We start from the raw sequence: 17374 nt of genomic DNA on the forward strand, positions 1-17374 counted from the left end.
CTCCTGAATAAATCTAATTTTATTTTTATTAATATATTCGTAAAAGAAGAAAATTTGAATTGGCTTTAAAAACCGTTGTCTCAATAAATCAAAATAGTTGGGGAAAAATGAGGCTTAATTTACTATTAATTAATGAGAGCTAATTTCATAACACTTTGATCTACGATGTAATTAAATTTAGCAACTTGATTATAATATTAAGTTCCTATAAATAATACCTTTTTATGCTGAAAATTGATTTACAGTTTGCTATGTTTATAATAGCTAAGAATGGATCTGTATTTATTATTCAAAATCTGCATTGCGTAAACTTAACATTTTCTTAAACCAAACAAAACCCAACATTTTTAACTTATCCATTACATATGTATGTATATATTACAGTCAATTTGTACATTTCGTTCCTTCATGAACATACCAGTTTGCTAATACACGAACCAATCTGGCCAGTTTTAGTGTAAACAAAAGAACAAATTGACAAACGAACTAGTCTGTTCGTGCACAAACTATTAGACATAAGTTTAAGCATTCTCAACCGTTTGTCTTATCTTACTTACTTAGTGCATACTTCCCTTGGGTTCCAATACTTTTTAATATTCGCAGAAACGGGAATTATAGCAACATTCTAATGTGGATTCCATAGGATTTCCCTTTTAAATACTTGGCGTATTGACATCTCAAAGGTTTTGATAGCTCAAATGTTTCATGCGACACCTGGTAGTCTATTTGATAACGGCTTTTGACTGTTAGCACTTAAAATAAAACTAGTATTTTTATAATTACAAATTATGAAGTATGTATGTTCATCGGAAAATTTTAATAGAAGACACACGTGAATTATAAATATGCTGAAAAGGGATTTAAAGATTATTGTCATTTTATTTGAGCATACGTTACTATCCATGAGTTTGTTGTATGAATTTTTCAGATTTAAAGTAATTTAGTGTTTATTTTGGACCATTTAGGAGATTACCGTGAATTGGAAGTACCACAACCGGCTTTTTCCAAAGCGGTGGACCTGCTCCGAAGATCACCAGAGTTCACACTGATAGCCGCATTGCGGCAGGACCAGGCCAACTCTGGGACTATTATGTCATTTTCACATGGATTCAACAGGTGACCGAAATTTACCATTACGTTGTTTCGTTCTAGTTTTTCTTTTTCTGGTACATTTTTCATCCCTGCTGCTACACATTTTACTGCACAAAATGTCTATTTGATTTAATTGCCTATATTATATGTATATGTATGTAAATGTTGTTTACGTAAATAGTACAAAATGGTCCATTTTAAATGGAACGACTAACTTAACCCCCCCATATTGGTGAAATAATTGTATTTTACTATTTCTACATATTTTTGCGCGATACATTTTTCAATTATAGATAATAAATACTCAAATCGACACTCAATTATCGGACACGAACATTTTTATTATACCAAAAAATAAAAAAAATAAATTTCCATTATTCAAAAATTCATACATATGTACATATATCAGTTTCCTTGCCAGATAATTGGGCAATTTAAATGTAATTTTTAACTTATGAATATGTATGAATTTTGAAATAAAATTACGACAAATAGACATTAATTTTTATTTTTATTAAAATTAATTGCTTAAAAATAAATTTCATCAAGTATGATATTAAATTTTTAGTCAATTTGTATTGATTTTAATAATGAACTTTTAGTTTTTTTAATAAAATAATAAGTATTACGTTTCAGATTAGTTGTTTTTGAATAAACATTAGTCACAACATTTAATAATTAAAATGAGATTCCACTGAAAACTTCCACTGGTTAATATTGAAAAATATATATTCATTAATCCTACGATATTTGAAACAATAATTTTCAAAATTATAATAGTGAATTCCTGTTTTCAGGTGGTGATACATATAATAAATGTGGATGGGGTGAGTTCTACATCTTAACATCGCATATTGGCAAGCTATACATGTAGATGCCCGCGATCCACTCATCATGTTTCCGCATACAAATGGATGCAATAGTGGTTCTTGTGGTATACTATTTAAAACATTGACATTATTATTATATCTATATATATAGGGGAGAATCATGTATCTTGGAATGATCTGTACCTCGGAATGGTCCTCCTTAATCCAATTTTGCAAACAGTAACCTTTCAAATATACCTCTATACATGCATGGTCGTTACTTTGAACATGTTTCCCAATATGTAATCGCACCTTGTTTTGTTTTGTTATTTTATAATTTTGTTAGTTATCAGTTATATTTTGTTATACATACATACATATATATATATATATATATATATATATATATATATATATATATATATATATATATATATATATATATATATATATATATATATATATATATATATATATATATATATATATATATATATATATATATATATATATATATATATTTTTTTTTTTTTAATCAAACTTATACGTGTGCATTAATTTCAGTCCAGTGTTTAAAACACTAATGTTAAGTTTTTGGCTTGAGAATTTGCGCATGAGTGACTCATACATTTTATCATGTCTTGATCGTCATTTTATTTTTGTGTTTTTTAATTTCAATAAATGTAATTTTTTTAGTATTTATTCCATTTGTTAAACTCGGTGTTTTGTGGATCTTGTCATGTTTGTCAATTTTTGTCTGTAAATCAATTTTTATTTTATATTTTATTTTATTTTAAACCCTATCAATGTTTGTTGTATTATTATGTTAATAAATGTATGAATTTCTTTTATAAATCATGCTACACTAAATTGATTTTCTCAAAAAAAAAAAAAAAACAGTTGAAAATAGTAAACTCTTCAAATCAAATGCTATTTATTTTGATAAAAACTGATAACATTAAATAAAAATACATTCATATGAAAAAGTAAAAAAAGTATACATTCAAATTAAAGTGTGTATTTGTAAATAAATTTCACACCTGAATATTTTTCAGGAAAAAGGAGGTAACCATAGTGAATCTATCTTATTGCGTGTAAACTGCATTCCAAGTAACATGAGAATCCACTTTCTCCACATAAACAGTTCACGCTTAAAGTATTATAAGCAAAATGATTTTAAAACACATTTATTAATTTTATTTAATGCTAATAATATTCTATTGACATATCGATTTCATGGTTTTGCTTTTTTTATTTCAAGTAAAACAATACAACAAATTTCATTTTATTTTAGCCAAATGAATCTTTCATGCCGAATATTTCTGTCGAAAATATTCGGTCAACTCTTATTATTATTATTGTTATTATTATTATTATTATTATCAAAGCAAAGATGCTGTAACGTTCCGAGGTACATGAGCGTCCCCCTATGTATATGTTTTTCTTTCAAATATGGCGATTTTGAGATGTAGACCTCAACGTATCTATTTTATTATTAAATATTATCTAGCAATCATATACATTCATACCTATACACACGACATGCTCGCACAATACAAATTGTGAAAAATTTTATCACTCCTGCCCCCCCCACCCCCACCCACGAACCCCAACCTGTTTTTAAATGTCGTACTCAGCCTGCTTACCGATATGAACTTGTGTTGTAATGTTTTGTTATGTGAGCTACAAACTGTGTTGTGACATGTACCTCGGAACAGGATGTTCGTTGCAGTGAGTATGAATGATAACGAAAGATATGCGGCAGGTATCTGGAGCTGCAATCCAGTGGAAGGAGAGACGAGATACGGCTGCACTACGTGGCTGCGGGGAGCGAGAGTGCCCGTGTGGAAACATTCCCTTACCGGTTGGCTGATGGAACGTGGCATCGAGTTGCCCTCAGCGTTTCAGGAACACAAGTGCAATTGCTGGTCGATTGCCATCCCTTGTATAGAAGATCCATCTCACCGCCTGATCGCAACTTCACTCAGCCACAGCTTTCACTATGGCTCGGACAACGCAATAGTAAACACTCACTATTTAAGGTTCATCTTTTTTTATATTATTATACTTTCAAACGTTTACATAGAACAACATATCATACATATATTTTAAAACCAAAATCACATTTCACATTCATATAAAGATTTAATGAAAAAATTCGGATGTGACCAACCCATGACTTTATCGATGTATTTGAGGGATATAAGGTCACAAAATAAAATTTGATAATTAAACATACATACACGTTCACACATGTAGATTCTGAGAGCATTTTTGATTAAAAAAAGTAAGCGCAAATGTAGGGAAACTTACTCAAGACAGGAGTTCTACCTCCGGCCGTCGGATTTTGTTCGAAATTTTTTTATTACTTAAAATCAATATAATTATTTTACATAAATATCAAGAAAATAAAAATAATTTAAAATGTAAAATAAAATAATGAAATATTGTATAAAAAAAATACTACTTCCGGTTTACGAATTCTGACAAAAACCTTACCAATTTTAAGTTAGTACATAAAGAGTACAAATATAAATTTTCCGCTTGATACTTTCAGGGGTGTGGAAAGAATATTTTTGACCTTTCTAAGAGGAAAAAATCCCACTTCTGGTTTATTAAATTTAGTGATTTTTTTTTTCATCACATTGATACAAGAATTATACTTGATTTTTTTCGTGAAGATCACACATGTTTAAGAGGTCGAAAAAAATAGTGGAAGAAATGTCGAACAAGAGTAAACTGCCAGTTTCGGTTGATGGATGCTTACCAAATTTTATACTTACCTTAGTATTAATCTTAAACTTCTAGATTTGAAATTTCAGTTCAATAAATCAAAAGGATTCTGAAAAAAAACATAAAAAACCTCGTTTCTCTAGAGTAAAAGTACTACTTTTGGTTGAGGTATATATATTCAAAAAATATTATAAGGGTATAAAATTTATAATTTCTATTATATATAAAAAAAATTCAATCCGACTCGGTTAACGATTTGGGAGATAATTGAATTCAACAACTTAAAAAAAAAGTAAAAACGGAAACCTATAAAGAGAGGTATCATTTCCGGTCAAATTTAAAATTTAAAAAAAATTAACACCATATCGATACGAATTTCAGTAACCGATACTAAGTTTCATTTCGATAGGACTGACGGTGTTAAAAAACCCCCAAAATACACTGACATACAGACACACTCATTTTTCTAGATCATGAAAACGTGATCAGTGATCGATTCTGAGTTCGAATCAGTCAAAATCTCGAATTCGAATTTTCGCATGATCACAAAACTTCATCTATTGTTACTACGTACATAGATAAAGTAAAGAGTAAGCTATTCAATTGTATCATTTTTTAAGCAGTCTTTTTTTATATTGAAAGAAACTATGAACAAACACTTGATCTTTTATAAAGATAATACAAATGCATATTGAAATTCAAAAATGTTATATTTAACTATAATATAGTGGTGTAGAATTAAAATTATAATTTCAATTTGCAGGGAGCATTTCAAGATGTAAGACTTATAAGTGGCCCGCACGGATATTTGACGCAATGTCCTGGCCTCGATTCGGAATGTCCAACTTGTGGACAGTTTTCGCTTCTTCAGGCGACAGTTCAAGAATTAACGTCTCACATTCACGAAATATCAAAAAAGGTATGTGTCCTGTATATCTACAAAAGCTTACTTTTGGCATATGTACATACGTACGTACATGCATACTTTTATTATACTTACAAATAATACAACTTTCATTTCAGTTAATAGAACACGAAGAAAGACTTCGAATCAAAGAAGAATGCGATTGTCAAAAGTCGTGTTTCGTAAATGGAACTATACATGCGGATGGTGCGACGTGGCAAAAAGACTGTAATAAATGTGCTTGTGTGGTAATTTATCCTTTAGTCTTATTAAATAGCAGAATTTCGCATATTATTTATAAACATGTATTATAAGCTTATTTTTTTATTTCCAGCATGGTGAAATATCATGCAGGCCGGTAGAATGTGCTCCGGCTCTATGCAGAAACCCAGTATTACATCCTGGAGACTGTTGTCCAACTTGTTTGAGTATGTTTATTACTACTATACGATTTATATGATTAAATTAAAATTCAGCCAGCAGTTTGGCTTAATGGTAGCGTATATATTTAGCACCACTGCGATCGAAAGATCGACTCGCCAAACTGCTGGTTAGATTTGGGGGTTTTGTGACTCCAAATCGAACGTCTCTCTATCAGAGTTTGCCAATTTTATCTGATCATTGTTGAAACGATTCCTGAAAATTGGTAATAGATCATTTCCTGTTGTCACAAAAATCTTTGTGTATAATTTGTAGAAATTATGCACAGAAATCTGAAATCTATAGATGTCTCTATAATTTCGTGTTTATTATGTGTATAAATTTTTTAATAATAATTGTGCACAAAATCTAAAAATAATCCATAGATTTCTCTATGATTATTATTTATGTACTTGATTAATTAATACGATATTTATTGAACGTGCTGTATACGTTGTTGTCTGACCGTTCTCGTACACTCGTCGCATTGGAGCGATCTGTAATGACGAGTGTACATTGATTGTAATAAATAAAAATCAAATATTAATTTAATAATCTTTTTTTTTTTCAGAGCGTTGCTTCCTAAAGGGGGTGTTGTATGAGCATGGAGAATTAGTATCTCCGAAACAATGCGTAGAATGTGAATGCAAAGATGGTAATATGGGATGCTCAAGGATAGATCCGGAAAACAAATGTCCTCAACTTCCGTGCAAACTGTCGGAGCAAATATCAGTATCGGGAGAGTGTTGTAAATTTTGCCCAGGTATTTATTTTTTCGAATGCAGAAATCATTACCAGAGGCGTTGCTAGGGGTTATTATTAATATTTGCTAATTGTTATGACTTATGAGAGAGAAGCGCCAAAAGAGAAGCTAAGTTCACACGTTGTTTCTAGATTACGTCTCCATATGACTGAATCAGTTAACCTTCTCACCTTTAGATACATACATAATTCGAACAAAAGCCAATTATGGCTCATATTTGATGCTATATATAGCTGCCCCAGACGGATTTCGTTCAGCTGTATAAATACAGAAAGCTGTATATATACAGAAAGCTGTATATATACAGAAAGCTGTATATATACAGAAAGCTGTATATATACAGAAAGCTGTATATATATATAGAAAGCTGTATATATACAGAAATTGCAATGAGGCGTGTAGCCGTCATACAACAAATATGTCGAATTAGCGTTTTTCAATTTGAACAATTTGTTACCCCAAAAATGGTGTCACCCAGTGCAGACCGCACTCCCCGCATGGGCCTACATTACATTTTATGTTTATATTCGCTCGGTATTTCTAATATAAATAGCTTAAACATGGCAAAACAATCTAATAGTAAACATTCATTTGTTTTTTTATTAAATTTATTTGAATCATATGTAGATTTGATTTCATAGAAACTTTGATTTGTTTTCGATGTTCCCAACAAACCTTACAAACATACATAGTTACAAAGTCTCTTTCGAAATTATATATTAGATACTAAAACGCTCGTTACTTTTCAGGTGTCGATTATTGCAGTCTCGGCCATACGTGTAGTGAAAATGCAACATGTATGAATCTCATCACGGAATATTCATGCAATTGTAATCAAGGCTTCAAAGGAGATGGAATTACTTGTGAAGGTAAATAGAATAATTTCACAATTAGAACAGAACTTAAATGAATTTAATTTTATATGTAAAATATAACTTTTTAGATATCGACGAATGTTTGTCGGAGGGAGGACTTTACGGACATCATTGTCATCTTCACACTCGTTGCACCAACATAGTTGGCTCGTATGTATGCCAATGTGAAGATGGCTACGCTCGATCTGATAAATTTAACTGTATCGAGGTAGACGAATGTGCATCGGGCGATCATCGCTGCTCGCCGTTCGCACATTGCAATAATACTGCAGGTTCCTATTCGTGTCAATGTATGCAAGGATATCATGGTGATGGTTATGATTGCAAACGTTAGTATTTTAGTCCTATAGATATATACATAATTTAAGCGCATAGCAACTGCTAATCATTAATGTATGTGTATATATTTTTTACTATCCACAGCAATATGCACTGGTGGTTGTTTAAACGGTGGCACTTGCCAGTCACCGGATAGGTGCGAATGTCGTCCAGGTTTTACTGGACAACATTGCGAACGAGACTTAGATGAATGCACTACTAACACTCACCATTGTCCTTCCACTGCAACGTGTGTCAACATGCCGGGATGGTACTATTGTAAATGCAAGTCAGGGTATAGGTCGTTGCCGTTGAGGAATTCACAAGCTACAGCTTGTCAAGGTGCACTTTTAATTATTTTATAATATACAGGGTGGCCAGAGATCCTTAACATGAGAAAAATTGGCTTCTAGTATGACTTAGTAGGTTGCGTTCATGATTAGCACCGAGAGGTAACCGGGTCCGATCCCGTGCTAATCTTTAATACTGCTGGTCAGACTTGGAAATTTGTGACTCCAAGTAGATCGTTTCTTATCAGAGTTTGCCAAATTATCTGATTTCATTGTTGAAACGGTTCCTCCATCAAATTGGCAAAAAACAGCCTACCCACTGTTACAAATATCTGAATTTGATTTATGTACAATATGTAAAAATTTATGTACAAGTCTAAATCCATAGACATCTCTATGGATTAATTCATTAATCAATTAATTGTTAATTTCGTGTTCTTCAGCCTATCGAAATACAGCGGTTTATGTAAGAAAAATTCCGCAATGTTTGTAATTAATTGTCTAGGAAAGCGCATTGGGGTCTACCTGTTAGGGCTTCTATGCAAAATATGAACTTAAATATCTAACTCATTGATAATATTTTGACTATATCTTCGTGAATCTTTTTTTTTTGTAATTAAAAATAAACTTATAAATTTTAAAAATAGTAAACAACATTATTATTGCTATTAGTGTGGCATTTTATTAATAAATATTACGAAAAAGGAAAAGTTACTTTTATATATGTACATATATCACAGTGTGTTAAAACTTTTATCTTATTTGAGGCACAATAAAATATTAAAAACATGAAAACTATTTTTATATTTATGTATAAAAAATTCGAAGTTAAAACTAGTATGCATAAAAGTCGTTAATTAAAACTAGTATGCATAAAAGTCATTAATATATACCCGGCGTCGCCCAAGTCAAAGTTGTATTTTTTAATCTTTATATATTATAATCAAACAATGATTAAAAATAGTGTCAATGATATAATCTTTTGTAAATCTGGTCACTCTGTTGAAACCAGGACAGGCAGCGCCACTAGAAAACTAACAATTTTCAGATAAGCCGTCATTAAAATTGGTCAAAATTTCAGTGCATGAAGGAATTTTGATCAGTTTCAATAACGGGCCATTAGAAAATTGGCGTTTTATCCTGTTCCTGTTTAGTAATACTTTATTATGTGAATCCATTATATGTATATTACACAAACAATTTAATTTTAGATATAAACGAATGTGCGGAAGAATTGCACACCTGTCATCCGAGTGCAAAGTGTGTAAATACAGACGGGTCATTTCAGTGTGAATGTACGCAGCCAGACTGTAAATTAAGTAAGTATAAAAAAACTCCCATCATACATAGTTTCTCATACAACAGTTCTAATAATGTGGTTGTTATTTTCAAAGGCTGCATGCATGATTCTCAAGAAATACCAGACGGTAACGAATGGATGAAACAATGTCAAATTTGTTCATGTCACAAAGGAGTCTTGTCGTGTTCTCCGGCTCCTTGCATATGTCCCCCGCGTCCCCCTGGCACGGGAATCAGGCCATCTCCTTCGTGCTGTCCTCAGTGCAATCCTTCGTACGATTGTCACCACCAGGAGTTGCATCATGTCGTGTTTCATAGCGGAGAACGATGGGTGTACCAATGTCAAACTTGTGAATGTTTGGTATGTACTATTAATTTATTTTATTGAAATTAATGTTTTGTCTGAAATTATTTAATGCTGGTTTGTTTAGTTAGGAGAAGTCGACTGCTGGGAGCTGGAGTGTCCCATAGGAGACAATTCGATGGGTGAAGGGATGTGCTGTAGTGCGGCAAACGGAATCACCGGAACACACATTGCAGAAGCTCTCTGTTCGCCCAATTCTTCCACACCGTGCCCACAAGCTGCACATCATACAGCACCTGATTGCCAGGTGCCTTTCCATCAATCATCATTTTTTTACTTTTCATTTTGTATATTAATCACCGTAACGGGACTATTTTCACCTATACGTTACATGTTTTGTGAAATTTTTGTGTTCGTCATTATACATGTTATATTTTAAACTTAAACTATCATCACTATTACATATATAAATCTGTATTATATCTCTATTTATTTATGCTATGAATCGTTAAGTTCTCAAATCGAACAAATCAACTAATCAAGTCGACCTATTTCCGTAACAACGGACAAATGAAATTATCCCAAATATAAATACTGTAGTTACAATTTTTACATCCATGTTATATTATATATCCACGTACGTATAAATATGCAATGAATTATTGCAGTAAATATTTATAATTTTATAATAACTCGTTAAATAATTTTAGTATAAAATATATAAAATTTTTATCAAATTATTTTTTATTTACATTCCAATAATCCTGCTACTATATACAAGCATACAAATACATGAAATTAGATTAAATTTTATCAATCACAGATTTTTAAATTGCATTTAATAATATCTAAATATGCTTATTTTATTTTTTTACGGACGACACTCGATGAGGTCAGGTCCAATTCATTTATTAATTGTTTTGAAGTGTAAATAATTAACAGTGAACATTCAAAATCCAGATCCTCTATTTAGATTACTATTTAAAATACATTTATATATATATATATATATATATATATATATATATATATATATATATATATATATATATATATATATATATATATATTCTCTAAAAATATGTCATTACTAGAGGTCGGAATATGTAGGGGCCGGAAACGTGCCGCCTATTGTTCCATTGTTGTAAATCCTTTGTAAAAAAGGTTCGGCAAACCTTTAACAATGCATTTACAATCTTTGAACAATAAACAGCCCTTTCAGATTCCGGGCTCTAGTCATTACCAATCATTCAAAATCAAGTTGCTGGAAAGTCTAAGTTTATTTATGAATACATTAAACCTTTGAAAACTCACTGGATAATAGCACTGCTTATATTATACATATATACTGGATGATATACTGCTTGAGGATTTTCATTATATTTCTTTACAGATCATAAAATCGCAAAATACACCGAACGGCGATAGAAATTGTTGATGTTGATCAATTTCAATTGCTTTTTGTGATGTTTGGCTTGAGTTTAAAATTAATTTGTGTGTGTGTAAACGTAGTTGGGTCATACAATATTGACTAATGAATGGTTTTAACGTGTTTTGTTGTTCTCAGATGGCGTACTGCGCGACACTGGTGAGCAATATCGCGTGTTGTGTGCATCGGTAACCACCTCACCCTTCTTTATCTCACTATCTCACCTTTATTTGTTATTTTGCGGCATGAAAGACAAGGCTCTCCGGCAGGGTTACATATTTTGTTAATAAAATATACAAACTGGGAAATGCATATATGCATCTCCGCATTTGATCCACTTGACGTTTAAAATTTAACTTAAATATTACATATGTGAGACAAGAGTTCATGGGTATATATTATTTACTGAAAATATTTATTTTTATTGTATTTTTATTATTTTTTTTTATAAATAATTTGTCGGATTGTCGCACCTAAATGCGTGTATTTGTTGTTGTCCATTTAGTTGACAAAATTGGATACCCAGACACCTCTTTATATCTCATAGTGATCCGTGACAAATGTAGGTATAGCACACCAAATTTTGAAGTAAAAATAATAATATATACTATCTGGCTTTCATCTACTTAAAACTTCATTTGTAAATTTATACAATCAAATGCACACATGCTTTTCCCATTTTCAATTTTTATGTAACACTATCTTCCCAACAGTTAAGCTATGTAATTCCAAAAATGCGTTCACCGTTTTCTGTGGCATGCTTCTCATGTTTGTGACTTTTTATTTTTATTTGTTTGTATTTGTGTATATTTCTTGTACTAACAATAATTTGTTTACGTCGAACTTCGAACCATTTGCATCAGTGTAACGTTTTATTTCCAGTACTTGTACATTTTTATAATACATAGAGTGACTTTATTTCTATATTTATTTACTTCAGAATAGATACACACTAGTTATGTAAAACTGAAAATTCACATACATATTACATTTTCATAAAAATTATATACAATAACTAAATTTAAATACAGAATGATACAGTTAGATAGTTTTTCTTTTGAAACAACTTCACAAGCATGACAATTAATTTTAACCTATCTTACGCATGCTGAACATACAGTGGAAATCTTGCTTTATATAAAAACAATCTGAAAAGTTGATTTCAGATTTCAAACGCCTATATAAAGCAAGAACATAGTGAATGTTCGGATATTATTATACTATGGCATGAATTTTGTTTGGAAAATTTTATACATATGTAGACTTATATTTATTAATTCGCCGATTGAATGATTTACTTACTAAAAGTTTCAATTTATATATTTTAATATAGATACTCAACAATAATTAAATGATTATTAGAAAATAATAAAAAGGCCAGCTCAAAGTGATTAGAATCATCTAGTTTTTTACGTATTGTTATACATATAATAAAAAATTATATTAAATTATTCTTATCCACAAACTTCATAGCAGCGCTTATCACATATTCTTAGCCTGCTTTATATTATATTACATTAATTAGCTGCCAATTATAATTTTTCTCAAAATTACATCATAAATACAGTCACCGTTAACTCGGCCCTCATAATGAATAATAGACATTGACCATATCAAAGAGTTTCGTACATATTTAACTGTAGAATATTCACATACATATGAAAGGCATGATATATGTACATACATATGTAACTTACCACCATACTTCTGCTACAAGCGAAAGGAGTCTTTTCAATAGTAATGCAACGTTTACTTTGCTGCTCTACATAGCTTAATAGTCAAACTCATAATATTTTACATTCCTGTTTAGGATATTTAAAGAAACCTTAGATAGAATCATTCTCTCTCTGTCTCTCTCTTTCTGTTTAGAGTGTATCCAAATATTTTTATGTGAATAATTGTATTGTTTGAATTGTACAGGAGTGCGGCAATGATGGTGCTTGTGTGGGTGTGGTGGGCGGCAGCAGCCTGGAGACAAATTCGACAGGCAATCCACCGCAAGCATCGGGGAGTCAGGGAACCACCGCCCCTCTAGAGCCTGGCTGAACGCATTCTAAGCGCCCATGCCATGCCTATCAATTAAATCGATAATCTAAATGGTGCAAAAAAATATGTAATAATTTGTAAATTGCCTAAATCCTCGAGCACAATGAATTTACCATTATATGTTGTTAATAATTAAAAAAAAAAACTTATTTATTTTAGATAGATAATGTTCAGAGTGTGTTTTTCATACCAGTGACGAGTGATGTGACCGGATGAATGAGCGAGAGTGGTGCGTGAGCTAGCGATGAAATGCGACCGATAAAGGCGTTCTTTTTGTCTACTTTCGAAGGCCTTATTCATAATAGGAAGTTTAAAAAGATTACCGATTGCCTATTTGCCAATTATATATCTGACAGATCATTATAAATAAATTTAGTGAAGAAAAAAAAGTGTTTTTACAAATTATCAATTGAGCTTAGTATATTGTAAACTGTAAAGAATCTAATAATAGACGTCTAAATATTCCAAAAAGCAAAATGTATCGTTACTGATGCAGTGGCGGATACAGAAAAAACTCAAGGGGGGGGGGGGCGCTAAAGATATCTTGAGCTACATTTACTTTTATCGTAATAAAAAATAATCAAGTCACATGTAAAGTTTAAGAAAGTTTTATTTAAACTGATTATACACATGTACAAGACAATGCCATCTTATGATATAATAAAAAAGTTACAATTGTGGTTCTCATCCTTAAATGATGAATTCTCTGCGCCTATTCTTTCTGGCAAATTGGATAATTACATCGTCAATAGGACAATCGATTTCAGGGTGAGTGTTTAACAGAGCTAAGCCATTAAGTCGATCCTCCTTCATTGTCGACCTCAGCCATGTCTTTGTATGCCGCAATGTTGAAAAACTTATTTCTACTGTAGCAATAGATACAGGTAAACAAGCAAATATTTTGTACAGCGTGTGCAAAGTAGGATAGTCAGATCTAGGACAAACAGACAAGGCTTGCATAACAGAATCACAGGATCATTAAGGGCGTTTATGCTCATTTGCTTGTATTGAAGAATCTCTCCCATTAGTCTCTTTTTAATCACAAAGGGTGATTCTCCTTCAAAGAACGATAGTTCAGTTAAGCACTGATTCAATTTATGTGCCAGATCATTACCGGCATGTTTCAGTAGTTGTGAGGACAAAAGTATGTTGAATTTAAAATGATAAATATTTTCTTCAGCAAAACGTTCTCTCATGTCAGTCGTAACATTGTCCAGTGTTGGAATAAAAACAGTTCTTTTCCAATATGTCATAGCATCATCATTATGATCGCAGTTTTCCCTGTGTCTTTGTCTGCCTGTAAGACGAGGAACACTCATCTCCACGTCTAACTCTTCCATAACTGCCTTCGCCTCTTCAACAATACGAGCAAAGTGGCTATCAGCATTAGCTGGTGGCTCCGCAAGGGGGGGGCGTGCGCCCCCCATATGTATCCGCCACTGTACTGATGTTTAATCAAAGTTCAATGACGAATTTGGCAAAAGTGATTTTCACAAGCAATACTTCTTTACTATAATATACATATATATATATATATATATATTTTGGTGTTAATGTAAATTTTCTGCCTCGTCGGGTGCATGTTTGTAGCGGGTGATCGGTTCAAATGGAAACTGCAAGTTAAGTTTGGTTCATTGTTTCTATACATAATTGTATATGAATTGTGTATCTAAATCTTTTCATGGGCGCAGCCGTTTACTTACAACTATTCTAGAGTATATATTAAAAGGTTCATTGCAGTGGCGGCTCGTGAGAATTCAAAGTGGGGAGGCTGCAGAGATGAATCGGCCTCTAGTAGCTCTCGTTGACCAAATCCAAAAAAAATAGCATGCATATTTACTATACTGGGAGGTCTGCAGCCCCGCAGCCCATATGGACGAGCCGCCACTGGTTCATTGTTTCTATACATAATTGTATATGAATTATGTATCTAAATCTTTTCATGGGCGCAGCCGTGTACTTACAACTATTCTAGAGTATATATTGAAAGATTTTATTTAACAAAATTTAAGCCTTTCTTTCCGTATAAATAATTATAGTTCTGAAAATTAAAAAAAAATCAGAAATATAGTACAAATACTAGGCAATATAACCAAAGTTTCTAAAAGTGATGTTCTAAAATCAACATCGATAAGAGTGTCTGTATCATGTAATATTTACAAATAATACATAGTTGCGTAGAGGATGAGTAAATTAGTTATAGGGATTTTTATATAACAAAATAATATGTAGTGACGATCATCTTGACTATGATTGTATTAAAATGTCAATACAATTATTCCATTTCAACCGATCACCTTGTTTTAAAGCATATTTTGACATGAGAGTATTTCGTACGTACAGGTCCAAATTAACAATTGCAATCACGATGATACTTTCTCCGTTAACATAATGTATACATATGTATGTACGTACGTCCGTGTGAGAATGTGACAAATGTATACATAAAATATATATATTTTTCGATGCGGACGGAAACAGAAAGGTTTTGGACATGATTTGTATTCGATTATGAGATTGCCGAGATAGTAACGAGCAATTGAGTTTGATTGAGTTTAATGCGGCCTTGTGTATACACATACATTTTAGTGTTTCTATGTAATTTTTTACGACAAATTTTATAAAATTGTCTTCAAATACGTCATTGAATGAAACTCTATCCATTGTATTAAAAAAAGAACTTCATACTGCTAGATACTAATTGAATTTCTTCATCTGTGAGGTGTGATCGGAGTGTTTCATACCTCGAAATTTTGCCGTTAAAAAAACAAATATTGCTTTTAATAAAAATAAAAACTATCTTCCTTAGAATTAAAATAGTTATATAAAAAAGTATGTTGAAAGTAAAAAAAAAAAAAAAAAACACCATGGCAGTATATAATAGCAAAACCAAATATAGTGAGAATTTTAATACATGTTTTGTTTGTTTCATTTCCGCCGGCATTTTGATGCTTGCACGTCTTGCTGTGTTCAAATATTGTAACCGTTGAGACAAATTAAGATATTTTAATTGTTTTCTAATTACATGATTTCATAGTTAACTATAGAAATGTAATCATAGGTAGGCATGTAATCCGGTGCCGGTCACTGGAGAAAATTCTCAGTGTGTCCTATGATAATTGCTTTGATGAAACTTCAAGTGGATGTTTTCTGTACCCAAATACTACTTACATACATACATTTAGTCGCTGAAAATGTGTCATTTTTCATCGAAGCAATCATCGTACGCTTCACTTGATTCGCTCCTATGGCTAACGCTGATGTAATCGTACGATAATCCAATTATAATTTCCAAAACTATTGTTTATATATGTTTGAAACTACGCAACTAATTTGAAAAACACATCTGAAATAGAATCGAAATACAATATTATTATTATACATTATATTTAAATTATAAAATACAACGTATGCCTTTTACTATATATTTTATCTATATTTTAAAGGTTGTGGCTGTTTGCAGGTAGTATATCTGCAAATTATTGGCTATTTGCAGGTACTATATCTGCGAATTATTGGCTATTTGCAGGTACTATATCTGCGACAGGCGCAAAGCGTTCTGCGCATGCGCGTGAACTGTCACTGTCAGCGTGTTTACTGTTAAAATTTTGTTTTAAACCTCTTAAAATTTAGTTCGAACTCGTAAAGTGACGTAGAGTAAAAAATATAATCCAAATTAGTTAATATTATGAATTGTTAGACAAGTATTATCATATACAACGTATAATACCTACATACAAGTACAAGCCGCAAACTAGCTAAATGATATAAATCTATTATAATAACGTGCGAAATTTATTTATTTGCCTCGTGTATAATGAACGATTGATTAAACAAGTCTAGCATACATTAAATGTAAGAAATTATAATCGGATTATAAGTTGACGCGCATGCGCAGAAGGCTTTGCGTCTGTCGCAGATATAGTACCTGCAAATAGCCAATAGTTCGCAGATATAGTACCTTCAAATAGCCACAACCTATTGTAAATGTACAATATTTCATATATTTATGTATTGTATTTGTATGTACTGATCGATGTTTTATCTTATTTTTCGTTAAAACTCATCTCATTTGTGATATTATGTATAAAA

The 17374-nt window shown here is 31.6% G+C and overlaps 1 protein-coding gene across 1 annotated transcript in view; it reads left to right on the forward strand.

Annotated features, from left to right (window-relative positions):
- LOC143918589 (protein kinase C-binding protein NELL2-like) overlaps positions 1-16127 on the forward strand; it is a 31467-nt gene extending 15340 nt beyond the window's left edge. The window contains exons 3-16 of the mRNA XM_077440529.1: positions 966-1116; positions 3667-3943; positions 5398-5553; positions 5658-5786; positions 5873-5966; positions 6530-6721; positions 7471-7590; positions 7665-7925; positions 8020-8256; positions 9416-9523; positions 9599-9864; positions 9935-10114; positions 11375-11424; positions 13157-16127. Of these exons, the coding sequence (XP_077296655.1) occupies positions 966-1116; positions 3667-3943; positions 5398-5553; positions 5658-5786; positions 5873-5966; positions 6530-6721; positions 7471-7590; positions 7665-7925; positions 8020-8256; positions 9416-9523; positions 9599-9864; positions 9935-10114; positions 11375-11424; positions 13157-13271 (2336 nt within the window). The 3' untranslated portion in view covers positions 13272-16127. The remainder of the gene's footprint in view (positions 1-965; positions 1117-3666; positions 3944-5397; positions 5554-5657; positions 5787-5872; positions 5967-6529; positions 6722-7470; positions 7591-7664; positions 7926-8019; positions 8257-9415; positions 9524-9598; positions 9865-9934; positions 10115-11374; positions 11425-13156) is intronic.
- Positions 16128-17374: the final 1247 nt, after the last annotated feature.

Source organism: Arctopsyche grandis, chromosome 11, assembly GCF_051622035.1.
Source record: "Arctopsyche grandis isolate Sample6627 chromosome 11, ASM5162203v2, whole genome shotgun sequence".
In the NCBI taxonomy this organism is placed as follows: domain Eukaryota; kingdom Metazoa; phylum Arthropoda; class Insecta; order Trichoptera; family Hydropsychidae; genus Arctopsyche; species Arctopsyche grandis.